Source organism: Pinus tabuliformis, chromosome 3_2 (assembly GCF_031772625.1).
Source record: "Pinus tabuliformis cultivar Carrire ecotype Pingquan chromosome 3_2, CPIR1, whole genome shotgun sequence".
In the NCBI taxonomy this organism is placed as follows: domain Eukaryota; kingdom Viridiplantae; phylum Streptophyta; class Pinopsida; order Pinales; family Pinaceae; genus Pinus; species Pinus tabuliformis.
In genome coordinates this window covers 22,665,182-22,679,615 of record NC_142302.1, presented here as the reverse complement: position 1 = coordinate 22,679,615, position 14,434 = coordinate 22,665,182, and the positions used below count along the sequence as shown (strand labels likewise).

Here is a 14,434-nt window from a genome sequence, read left to right as displayed (position 1 = left end):
TAGCCTTTATGTAGAAAAAAAAAAAAAAATATATTAATGATAAAAAATCATCATTTTAATTTGCGTGCTAAAAAGGCTCAATGTACATGTGATGTAAAATATTTTAACGTAGATTCGTATATATTATATATCATTTAAAAACAATTATGTATATATCATAAAAAATTAAGTTTTTATGGTTAAAACTTTTATTTAGTCTTATATATACTCTATTTAACATTCAAAAATACAATTTAAACAAAGAAAAATAACGCATTATAATTTGCACTCTAAAGAAATTTACACTTAAAAACATTTGATCCCTCTTGGCTCATAATAAATCCATATTTAAAATAACTGATATTTATCTTTATACATTGCATTACATCACATTTATATGTAGCGTTTCCTTAACAATGGGGCTTTGCTGTATGACCTAACATCATTTAATGAAACGCTTACTAACGAGTACACTTATTCCAAAAACCAATACATACATTTTACTTGGCCTTATATCTAGCTCGGCCAAAATCAAGGTATTACAACACATACATTCAGGTTAACCATTGAGAATAAGACAGTAGAAGATGAGGCAAACGATGGACCTGATATCTAGTTTGCATCATAAAAAGATTTGATTTTGGGTTCAATTGCAGAAGTGGCAAAACTGCCAAAATCAGCATCCAGTAACTTTGTTGGACTCTCAAGGGATGTTTGTACAAGCCTCCAACAGAATCGAAAGCCTGTAAACTATTTCTCCCAAGGGAGGTCGCTCTCCTGGGTCTTCTTCCACACATGCTCTAGCTATGGTTGCAAGGCCAAGAACACTATCCATCGAATAATCATTCTGCAGATTTCCATCAACCCATTGTCTCAGATTCTCTTCTCTATCTTCTCCTTCTAGAAGAGGTTTTATATGGGTCCAAAGTAAGCCCTCCTTTCCTGCTAGTGGCAATCCCCCTTCTCGAACTATGGCTTCTTTGCCAGAAATCAGCTCAAGCAACACAACTCCAAATGCAAACACATCAAGCTTCGAGGACACCAGTCCATCAGCAAGGTATTCTGGAGCCATGTATCCTTGTGTGCCTACGATGTGTTTTGTAAGAGCATTAATGCCAGATTTAGCCATGCCAAAATTTGCTATTTTAGCCCTAAACTTGCCATCCAGCAGAATATTGCTACTCTTAATATCCTTGTGCACAACACTAGGGGTTGTGTGCTCATGAATATATTGAAGCCCATTAGCAATATCAGCAGCAATCTGTAATCTAGTTCTCCATTTGAGTAAGGGAGCGCTCAAACTGGAATCATTCTTGGCCTGAATAAATTCTGCATCATGAAGCCAGGAATTCAGAGAACCATTTTCTACGTACTCATAGACCAAGCAAGACTGGCCCTCAGGACTGATGCAAATCCCCTCTAGCTTAACCAAATTAGTGTGGCTGACCTTCTGCAGTACCTTCAACTCTTGGGACATGTTCCCTTTTATCAGCTTTATGGCACAATCCTTCCCATGTATGGTACCTCTGTAAACAGAGCCCTCTATATTGCACAAAGGGCTGAAGTTCTGAGTTACCTTCTGCAGATCTTCAATAGAATACAGGACTAGCTTGTCAATGTAGTCAGAAACGCTAGTCACAAGACTATTTTTAGTATTCGCTGTCTCAAAGGACCCGATGCTTAGATCAGAAGGCAACTTCGGATCTTCATGCATAGTTTTTTTACTGGACTGACCCCTCCTCGTCAATATCCAAAAAATGAAGAAAGCAATGCAAATAAGCGCAGCAGCCCCACCCACTGAAGCTCCTACAATAACACCCGTATGCGAGCCCCCTCCTGAAGAAGTACTGTTATTTACTACATTCGTTGGAGATGGAGCTGGAGGAGGTAATGCAGATGCAGGTGGGGATGAGGACGGAGATTGAACAAGCTTAGGCCTTTTAGAAACGGGGATCAAAATTGTAGTATAAGGATCTAGGGTTGAAATCATACCGTTCAGAGATTCTGCGCCAAACTTCTGGGTGACACTTGACAGAGTATCTCCTGGTTGCACAACATATGTTATGAGCATCTTGGTCCCTTTGGTCTCTTGGGCTTTTGATGGGCATTTGCATCTGATTGGGAAGATGACTGAAACCCCAATTTGTAGGTCTGTGGGTACCAGGGTAGGGTTTGCAACCTCTACAGCCTGGTATGTTGTCAAATTCTCGAACTTTATAGTTGAAACCAGGTAAAAAGTGTCGTCCTTAAATATTGTGTAAGAGATATTGGCCTGCGAGTAGTTCTTCATGCATCCACAGGTTATAGGAACCAACAAAGGCTGCCCTTCAATTACAGAGACAGTATCAGAAGGTAGGTTACTCGCTTCTGCTATTTTGAATCTTTGAGTGGCAAATAAATCACTGATATTTGTGAGAGCAAGGTAATCAGGAGCTTGGGCTCTATAAAAAACATATGTCTCACAGGTCGATAAGCTGTTGGAGCAGGTGTAGCCTGTGATATTGGGTTGGGAATCCTGGGCCTCTGTTCTAACAGCAACAAGAAGAAGAAAAGAACATAGGAGTAACAGTATCTGATGTCTGTTACCCATCATGGAAGAGAACTGCAACGACCTAAAAATTATCAAAATTGAAAGTGGGTACAGAGGATTCAGCTTGACCAGCAACTGAAATCTGTGATGCTGTATTAATAGGAGGCTGCTGCATTGATGGCATCTCTGAAATTTAAGCAGCTTTTAGATAACTTGGAGCCCAAGCATTTTGCCCTATTGATACGGCAAGTGGACTAGACAAACCCAAAGACTTCTGGATCATTTGTCAAGGTCAATGTCGGCTCGTGGACGTAATGGAAAACTGCGTCGATGTCAATATAGGATAGTGGGCGTCCTATTTTGAATTTCTGGTTATGATATGCATACAGCTGGGACGCTTGAAAGCTCTTCTGGATGGACATGAATCCTCATTCAAAAGTCACAGGAGAAAAACAAAAAGTAAGATACGGCATCAAAACTCGTGAAGAAGATTCACAGAGTTGTATGAAAAGGGGTCGTAAAATTCCAAAGGAAATGGACAGCAAAGACATTTACGAGAATATGAAAAGACCAGGGAAGCTGGGAAGGACATGTTTTCTTGACTTTTGATTTCATTTTTAATCAAATTGTTTCTCAGTGGGTGATTTGTACATTAAAAAGTTAATAATTTTTCAATGTTAAAATTATATTATTTTTAATCATGATAAAATTTGATAGGCAAATTGTTTTTAAGTGGATTAAAAAGTTAATAATTTTTCAAGTTTTTTAATCATGATAAAATTTGATGGGTAAATTGTTTTTCAGTGGATGATTTGTCGATTCAAAAGTTAATAATTTTTCAATCTTAAAATTATAAATTTTCAAACTTGATAAATGTTTTAAATTTGAAATTTTTAAAGTCGTTTTCAATTATCAATTATTTTAGGGAAATGAGTAGTAAAAAAAAAAGGCATAATTTATACATGAAAGAGTTTTTTTTTTTGAACTAAAATTTGGCAATATAATTTTAATATTTTTTGTTATTTAAAATACATTTTTGCATACATAAATGGATTCAACGTCTTGAAAACCTTTAGAGCATGAATTATACAGATTAAACAACTTAAACTCAAATTTATAAAAATCTCTATAAGATTAAAATTAACAAAAAAAAATAGACATAAAAAAATCATTTTGTTTATAAATTAAATTATATCCACAAAAAAAACACACTAAAAAGCAGAAAAGCATGCTAAAGATAAAAAGAGCTTTGACTCCCAAGCACAAGAAACTTGGACAGAGCGGAAGCTTGAACGAAACCAAGGACCCCTTTCCACCGTACAGAATTAGTCATACATTCCGCGTAATGCCAAGTCATGAGAGGTTGGAAAATAATAATGATTTGAATCTAATAAATTTTAGAATATTTAGAAAATATTTATATTAGTTTTTTATGAATTTATTATTAAAATAAAAATAATAATTTAAAAATAAATTTTTAAAATATTTTAGAATATTTTTAAAAATCTATTATTATTTAGTATAAGAATGATAATTTAGAAAACAATTTTTTGTTGTTGATATTTTAGAAGTTACATTCAAATAATAATGACAATTAAAAAATAGATTTTCAAAATGTCTTTGAATTTAACATTAAAAATATTAATGAATGATAATTAATTTAACATTAAAAATATTAATGAATGATAATTTAAAAGGAAGATTTTCAACATGTCTGACCATTCAAATAATAGATTTTTTAAAGACAACTCTTTTCCGCAGTTGTTTTTAGTGCGATTTTTTGGTGCCTGAATTTGGTGGAAAATTTTGAAGTGAAATCTTGATTTGTGTTATTTAAAGTAATTTTTTGACTATATATATGGAGATTTGTGTTATTTAAACTAGCTTTTTGACTCTATATATGGATTCAACAACCTGGAAAACCCCTAGGCCACTTTGATTGCACAAGATTACCCACCAAGATTGTGATTTCAATAAATTCCTGCTAAATTTTAGAGAAATTACACCAAAAAACTACCATAAAAGCTTCCAAAAAATCACCAGAATACCCCGAAATTTAACATTAAAATAATATTGAAAAATTGTTTCCCAACCTATCTTGGAAGCTATCATAAAAATAAGAATGACCATTTAAAAAATAGATTTTCAACCTGTCTGACCATTCAATTTATGAATGACCATTTAAAAAATAAATTTTCAACCTGTCAGACCATTCAATTTATGAATGACCATTTAAAAAATAGATTTTCAAGCTGTCTGACCATTCAATTTATGAATGACCATTTAAAAAATAGATTTTCAACCTGTCTGACCATCCAAACAATAGATTTTCGAAATATCTTGAAATTTAGCATTAAAATAACAATTTAAAAAACAGATTTTCAAAATGTCTTGGAATCCATCATTAAAATAAGAATGACCATTTAAAAAATAGATTTTCAACATTTGACCATTCAAACGATTGATTTTCGAAATATCTTAAAATTTAGCATTAAAATAAGAATGGCATTGACATTTTCAACAAAGCCAGCCGGAACGAGAACAACAAAATTCACAAATTCAACAGTAAGGACCGCAATCATGGTTAGCTAAACTAAAATGTTGAACACTATTTTGTTTTGTTTTAGTTACGAGTACTGGCGAATGGTTAAATGAGCTAAAGTTCTTGACCATAGTTTTAGTTACGTGTGTTTTTAGCATTTATTGCGTATAAATTTAGGACTCAATGTCTGTATGGTTACTATTTGTCAATGTTTTAGTATTTATTTTATAGGATTTATAAAGAGTAAATAATTATTTTTAAAATTGGTTTAGAATTTTTTTTTACAATATAATTGGTATACAAGTGAGATTTTTGAGATTTTTTAAGTGGAGATTTATAAGAACTATAAATTTAAGTTAGTGAGTGGATAGGCGTTTTATGACTTATTAAAGAAATATTAAAAAACATTATGTAATATAATATTATGTAATTCCGTAAAAATAAAAATAAAATTAAAAATTAAATATAACATTAAAGGAAACTAAACAAAAGCAAGCCCTGCAGGTTAGTTCAATGGGTCAAGTTGGGGCCTCTCAGATAGGAGGTCACAGGGGCCCAGATGGGAGGTCACAAAGTCAATTCCCGAAAGCTCTTGGGCTCAGGCTAAGTAAATATGGCCGAGGGGTGTTGATCCCCTTTGGAGAAAAAAACAAAAATAAAAATAAAAAGAACCTTAATAAAATTTTAAATAATTTTATTTGAGCATGATAATTCAGTTGATAGAAAAATTTTGGTTTTAATTCCGGATCTATATTTGAATATGATAATTAAGTTGGTAAAAAAAATTTGGTTTTAACTCCAAATCTATTTTAACCTCTTGAGATGTATTTAAAGTTGATATATTTCTTTCTTAAAGTGATTACATATGAATTTCTATCAAATCCTTCAGATGGTGCTAAGTTCAACATCTGTGCACCTGAGATATTTAATATTATTTAATATTTTTGCACTTCCTTAGTAAAATGATTTCACCTAAATTTGTATTGGGTCTTTCCTATAGCGTTGCCTTCATATTTTTGCACTTTCCTTCCATACCCTTTCTACATTTGGGGCACATTCATGCATAACGATAAGAATCAAGTGGGAGGGGTGGTTTGTAGGGCAAAAACGGGTAAATATCTGGATATCAATTTAGTGCATGTTAATTAAAGTATTATGTCAATCGATTTTTGGTTAAACTTCATAGAAGGTAGATAATGGATTAGGTTAATATTCTAAATAGGGTTTGCAATTTTCTAAGGGAGTAAATTGTCTTCATAAAGTTTGTATATTTTAAATGTTTTAAACATATTTAAAATAAGTGCTTATTTTATTTATTTTGTTTTTAATGTGTTTTTTGAAAAGTTTTTTTTGTTTATTTTTGGATTTAATTTATCTAGAATTAGATAGAGATTTTTTGAAATCCTAAGTTTGGTAGGTGAGCTCTGCACAAACGAAATGCCCCAAAAGTTTTTTAGTATTAGAAAATATAGAGATAACACAATGGAATACTTTATTAATTCAATCCTAAGCCTGCACAAACGAAATGCCCCAAAAGTTTTTTAGTATTAGAAAATACAGAGATAACACAATGGAATACTTTATTAATTCAATCCTAAGCCTGCACACTGACTTCATGCACATACATCACAATGTGTCCCATTATATAATGATGGGATCACTAGACTCAATCAACATAACATGGAAGGTAGAGTCTATGACTCAGATACAACTCACTTACACAAACTACGAAGACACAACTCATGATAGATAGACTCAACACTAACTATGAGAATACAACTCATCAACTCTATCTGGACATATCATTTCTACATTATTCCAACATCCCCCCTTAATGGAGAAATGGATTTTCAACAATGCATAAGAATGCCTGTTGGTCTCAGTCTCAACTAGGCTTACAAATATGACTTCATTTTAACTTTCTTTGCATCAACATATTGATGAAATTTCTTCTTCGACTTGCTGCTCCAAACTCTGACACTTTCAACATGTTTAGTCTTCTTCTTACTCCAGATCATGAAGTATGGATATTGCTTCTTATTCCAACTAGGATGATACCAATCCATCTCAACTCCTTTCTCAACAAGTTCATTTTCATCATCACTAGTTTCCTGTTTACTTGGTTGTTGCCTCATCAATCCATAATAATGTTTTATTTCCTTTGGGCTCCAATATATTAAAATACCAAGAACTTCTTCAAATGTGTCCTCCACTGGTTCCAGTTCCATATCATATGAATCATTCATTGATTTACCATTGTGCTCATTTTCAAGAGCCTTCACTATTCTCTCTGTTGCTTTGAGACCTGCATCAATTTTTTCAAAAGGTTTCTCAACCCATTCTTCAATAAAATTTATCTCGACATCATAATCAATTTTGGCATCTTCAAATTTTCTTGTCCCTTTAATTGTAGCTACAATTTCCTCTTCATATTCTTCCACTTTATCAACAACAAACAATAGTTTATCAATCAAATTATTTTCAAATATAACCTGCAATTCATTTTCATAAAACAAATATCCATCATCAAATTTTGCAAATTCCTCTTTAACATTAGTAACCATAGTTGTTGAATTCACCATCTCTACTTCAAAGAGGCTATTCACTTTCTTCAACTCATTTATTGTTGTTGAGTCCTTCAAAACTTTTCTCTCAACAATCTCAAAAGTTTTCTATAAATCTGCTAATAAAGCTCTGTCTTCATCTTTGTAAGCTTCATTTCAAGAATATCCCAAAATATTTTTTCATTATGTATTTCACCATATTCATTCAAAATACTAGACAAGATATTATCGTCAAGTGTTGATATAAAAGAAACAATGCTACTGCACCTCTACTATTATCTTGGGATTTTATAGAAATTTCTTGAACAAATTCCCATAAATCTACTGAACCAAGCAGACCCTCCATTTTAATTACCCAGAGTTCAAAATTTTTACTTAAGAAAGATGGAAAAACTGGCATTAATCGTTTCAATATTGCATCAGTTTCTTCAAATTCTTCATTGATTTCTTCATTGATTTGACCCAATTCTGCATTGTGATCCTCGTGTATAGGTTCTTCTGCTAGAAACATTCCAATTTTTTTTGCAATTTCTTCCCTTTGATTCTTTCGCCTCAATAACTTTAGTTCTCTTTGGAACTGTTTAATTCTCCTTTAGTGACCCATGACTGATATGCATGCTCCTTTTCACTTTTACATTTTCTTTGCCCACAATCAGCTACAAATTCATGGGCAACTCACCAATCAATTATTTGCACTTTTTCACCACACTTCCACAACTCTGATTTACACTATATTGCCAGATCATACACATTAATTTTACCACGTCTACAATACCCAAATAGTTTTGCTCCACCAAACTTCCCCTTTACTGCTCTTCACTCTTTTTAATCAAATACACCTTTTTTATTTTAATTTACCTCATAGAAATACTTCCACCAAAAAAATACCCGACACTTTTTATAACAATTTTTTTTTAACTCTCTTCACCCCAAAAAAATTCACAAAATTAACTCCTTATGTCTCCTTTAACCCATGCAAACAAAAAAACTCAATTTTACTCCATAAAAACAACTTGGAACATTTGGCTTGGCTTCCTTTAAAAATCAAATCATACCTTTGAGCAACACCGAGGCAAGAATAGTGGTGAATAAATATTCACTTTCACGTGAATTGTAATGCATAAAATATTCACTTCCACGTGTAATGCATAAAATATTCACTTCCACGTGAATTGTAATGGAGGACCTCCAATGAAAATGATTACACTCTGCAATAGTGGTGAATAAGTACTCACTTTCACGTGAATTGTAATACATAAAATATTCACTTCCGCATGTAATGCATAAAATATTCACTTCCACGCAAGAATAGTGGTGAATAAATATTCACTTTCACGTGAATTGTAATGTATAAAATATTCACTTCCACGTGTAATGCATAAAATATTCAATGAAAATGATCACACTCTGCAAGGATAGTGGTGAATAAGTATTCACTTTCACGTGAATTGTAATGCATAAAATATTCACTTCCATATGTAATGCATAAAATATTCACTTCCACGTGAATTGTAATGCAGGACCTCCAATGAAAATGATTACACTCTGCAGCTGCTCGTTTGGTTTAAAAACAATCACGCAACAAATTCACGTTTAAAAACAATGATGCAGCAAATTCATTGATCCGATGCTTTCACACTTCCTCCTCTTGGGCTGATTGGAACAACCCTTCCACCTCTGGTATGTGGCTCTTGGATATTCAATAGATCTCTATGCCAAATAATGTAACAGATCTCAATCTCGTCGATTATGCAATGTGATGGCACTCTCATTAAAACTAGGCTCATGCCCAAACACTCAGAACATCCGCACCTTCGGCCACCCATTGCAAACACGTAGATCTACTCATAAATTTAACAAACAAACTTACAACAGTCACACACAGATCTTGGCTTCCTAGCTCTTAGATCTGAATCTCTTTAGATCACTCCCTTTGGCTCTAATACCATATTAGAAAATATAGAGAAAACACAATGGAATACTTTATTAATTCAGGCTACCCCTGCACATTGACTTCATGCACATACATCACAATGTGTCTTATTATATAATGATGGGATCACTAGACTCAATCAATATAACAACATGTAAGGTAGAGTCTATGACTCAGATACAACTCACTTACACAGACTACGAAGACACAACTCATGACAGATAGACTCAACACTAACTATGAGAATACAAATCATCAACTTTATCTGGACATATCATTTCTACATTATTCCAACATTTAGGGTACTGAATCCATAAATGCAATAAAAAAACCAGTTTAAACAATACAAATCAAGATTTCACTACGAATTTTTCCGCCCAATTCCAGCTAGATATTCACAAGAAACTCCAAAAAGTCGCACTAAAAGACCACTCCTTTTATTTATGCCATTTCTATCATGTTGTGATGTGACTCTTAAAGCTTTCAATCTCACAGACCATTTGTTGGAGCTTACCCTAAGTGCTTGAGTTTCTCAATTTTAAATGGGGTTTTACCTTTTTCTGTGGAGATATTTCCTTCACCACAAAACTAAACAGATCTATTGCATCTAGAGGGCTCTCCAACCTAGTGTGGTAGAGATGTTGTAATGTAATGTTCTATTTATCATTTTGACTTAGTCAGATTACTAAAAAGTAAAGAATAAAAATAAAATTATAAGTATCAATAAAATATTTTCACTATTAAAAATAAAATAAAATAATATTCCTATTGGTGGTATATTTGGAGTAGATGGATCTAAGTTGGTAGGTATTTAGTAATGTGACAGCTTATTTTAGTGGTAAGGGAGTTAGTAAAATTTACATCTTTAAGTTTTTAAAGAAAATATATAATTGACTTCATGTATTCAAAAGTAAGAATGATAAACAAAATATTCATGTATTGCTTTAAATACAAGTGACTTGGTAAAACTTATATGGATAAAATTTATATTTTCATGTGCAAGAGAGAATTTGAATTTCCACCTAATTAAAAAAAGAAAAAGAGAAAAGAAGTCAAAATGAACTTTATATATTCCAAAGTAACAATAACCTAATATCAACAAGTAAATATGGTTAAGTATAATATATATTAAGTTTCCAAAAAATATATATAATAAACTACAGTGATTCAAAACTAATACAGAAAATAAATTGATGCCATTATAAGTAAAAAATAATTATCATTACAAGTAAAAGTGAAGTAAATAAAAAAAATTAAATCACCCTAGATCCATATTAACTCCTTATCTATCAAGCACCTAAAGGGCACCTAGAGGGATCAAATACTTTTACATGCAAACTTATTGAGAGATTTGATCTCTCTAAGTTCTTGATAGGTTTGGAGTTAAGATGAATGAAGTCTCTTATTTTTAACAAGAAAATGGTTTTAAAACCTTAACTTTAAAGTATGGGTTGTCAAGCCAAATAGATGACGGATGTAAAGAGAGAATTTGTTGAATCTATAGATTATGGGTTTATGGTTAAAGATAATACTTGTAAAATAATAATTAAAATTTTATTTTGCATAAAATATTGGAGGGTGATGAAATGAGTGGAATATAAAAGATTATGATATTCCATTCATCTTTGGTGTCTTTTTATATAAAATAATCCTTTCAATGAAAATATAATTGAGTTAAAAAATATAATAAGAAAATGAATTTTGAATATAACATGAATTCAATTAAAAAATATAATAAGAAAATGAATTTTGAATATAACATGAATTTTGAAGATTTTTACAAGAATAGTAACACTAACGAAATATATAAGAAATATGGCATTTAATTCAAGTTAGGTAATTTTCAAACAAAAGCTTCTCTTCAATAAATATTTGGTCCAATCAAGAAACATAGCAAGATTTACAAGAATGAAGTTTGAATACAACATGAAAGTTGAATCATTACACAATAATGATATAGAAAGATGTTGGCATTATGACCCAGGTTTGGAACATGTTTGGCTCTATGACATAAGTGTTATCCTTGATGGCAACTCACTCAAATGGCAGATCACAGTTCAGGCTCTCAGAATGAAAGAAAATGAGGTATACACAGGTTCCTCGTAACAAAGTCGCGTATACACGCGGGTGTACTGATCAGAAGGCGCGTATACGTATGCACACACTTTATTGCAAAGAAAAGAGCACACATTTGGAAAAACTTATGGTTGGTCCATGGTATTTAGTCCGACATATTTGAACCTATGGTTTTGGTCCTTAGTATTGCATTTAAAGTGTTGAACCCAAGTATTGGGTCCCTAGTATTAGTTTTCAAATGTTTTGGACCATGGTTTGAGTAAGGCCTAAGACTATAAAAAGGGAAGGAGATCATTTTGCAAGGGTATTGACTTATGTGTTGAATATCTTGAGAGGAGCAAGATCTGGAATACTAGTGATTGGTTGGTGAGTTACAGCTTGATCTGAATCAAGGAGGAACCTGAGCATTTTCATGATGGTTAAGATCTATTGATGGGTCGAGATCTCAAGGCTTGAATAGTAGTATCATTGTGTGATTTTGATCTATTATATTTGGCGCATGATTAGATCTATAAATCTGATAATCTGGGTATAACTGATGTCTAATTAAGTAAAAGGATAAATTATCTTTTATAGATCTGTATGCAGGTTCGACACAGCGGAGGTGCGTATACACGCAGGTTAAGCAAGTGAAGACTGCGTATACGCCGGTTGACTTTGGCATAGCTGCGTATGTACGTAGGTTTCTATTGGTGAAGTAGCATACGTCTCTTGAAATATGTTTTATCTGCTTCTGTTTATTACTGCAGTATTCTGGGTTCAGAATTGGTGTCTGGTTACTGGTACAGTTTTCTGGTTACAACATTGTGAAAATTTATTGGTTGATTTAGTATTTGTTTGTACAAAGGAGTTTGGTTAATGCAAATATACTTGATGTTTGATTGATATTCATGGATCCAGTCTGAAAATTTATGAAACGTGGTCCCTGAAGAAAAGAGACAGTTGAAGCCTTCTGCAGGTCAGCACCTATGTACTAGCACCTCAGCTAGTACAAGAGCTAAAGGGGTTGTAGCTCCCTTCCAGGAGAAGCTAGAGAACGAGAGAAGGTTGTAGCCTTTTGCAAGTTGAAGCCTGCGTGCTGGTATAAGATTGCACCAGTACATAATCATTGTAAAAAGAAGTTTCTAATTGAAAGAAGATAGAGACATATTGCAGCAGGTGGTTTTCACCAACATTGGGTTTCCACCTTATATCTTGTGTTCTTTTGTGTGACTGTCTGCTCTAATTTTCTGTTCCTGCTTACTGTTATATGGTTCTAACACATAGATTCATGATCAACATCTGAAGAATAAATTAAATTATAAGTCTGGAAGTTATACGCGAGTTTCATTAGTCAGAGTTGCGTATACACGTTGTTTCCATTAACTAAAGTAGCATATACAAATGTTTGTATAAATTGAAAAGTATTTGACTTAATAACACTGATTCACCCCCCCCCCCCCTCCCCCCCCCCTTCTCAGTATTATTTTCAACAAAAGAATGATACAACAAGAAAAATACAAAAACAACACAAGATTCCATTTACATTACATGATTTAAATAAAGCACTTCTTTCACTAATTGGTGCTCTTGGTTTTTGTTTCTAATATTTTCATAGGCCACAACTTGACATTTTCTTTTATTGTTGTTCGCATCAAGATAAAGTCCAATCCTTGCAAAAATTATGATCTTTTGGCATTTGGCAGTTATGATGTTGTTGGTTCTCATCCCAAGATGAGAGAAGCCAATATTCCTCGAGGGAATAGAACTTGTAGGGCCTAATTTTCATCACTTCGTTTCAACTAGGAAACCTCCCAAGTTGTTGAGGCATTTGGAATTGGATCTCAAATTATAATAGGGTGCAACCAAGTGTTTAATAAAATACTTGCATGTTGGGTGTTTGAAGAAGTGTCTGCTCAACAAGTGACTTATGTTATAAAGGTTAGGTTTTATATTATGGTAAAGTCCTTCCTTGGGAACAACATACTCCTGTGAGTGAATTCCATTGATTCTATGATAGATTTAAAGTAGAAATCAAATATTTAAGAGGGAATTCCTATAAAACTACAACAAGCTCTTTTTGAGGTTAGACAAATAAAAGACCAATTTATGATGTTAGACTATTTTTTATATAAATATTCAACAGCTATGCATATGTCGAGGAGTGGGGGATCTTAGGGCGTCTTTGACTTCAAAGAATTTTCTTTTCAATGATACAACTAGAAATAAACCTTCTACTTTTGTTATTTTGAATTATCCTCTAACCAATGCTTATATTGTGGAGAAATCTAATGTATTGCTAAAGCTAGAGATATTTGATATAGATGTCAAAACCTTACTTTCATTTTACAAATTCTCTTCAGTGATATGAGATTCAATGGTTTCCAAAATTTACTTCGTATTTGTATTAATGGATTTATTTGTCCAAGAGAAAGGATTGCAAGGTTTATCTTTGCTCTATGGGTTTCTTTATTGTATTATCAAAGAGTAACATATGAGAGCTCATATGTTTGGGATAGAATGGGTCTTTTTGTTACTTCATGGTTTCTCTCTTTCCATCTTGTCACAATATCTATGATAAAAATCCACTTTGGGTTTAACCCCCAAATCTACCCCTTCATTTCGGGAATTTATTAATTTTTAAAGATATCAATAATATTTATATATATTGTAGCTAGGGTCTCTTCAACAAGATGTTTTGCAACAAGAAAAATTGAGAATCATTTAGGTTCAAAATTATGAGGAAACTACTTTCTAATGTTGATTTTACTAATAGATAACCTATCTCCAGAATACTTGTCCTCGAGTACATGCCTGCATAAAAAACAAAC

The 14,434-nt window shown here is 32.5% G+C and overlaps 1 protein-coding gene across 1 annotated transcript; it reads right to left on the bottom strand.

The window, feature by feature from the left end:
• Positions 1-305: 305 nt before the first annotated feature.
• On the bottom strand, positions 306-2,723 carry LOC149179615 (serine/threonine receptor-like kinase NFP). Its single transcript, XM_089415738.1, has one exon. The coding sequence runs from the start codon at positions 2,570-2,572 to the stop codon at positions 683-685; it is 1,890 nt and encodes a 629-aa protein (XP_089271864.1). The 5' UTR covers positions 2,573-2,723; the 3' UTR covers positions 306-682.
• Positions 2,724-14,434: the final 11,711 nt, after the last annotated feature.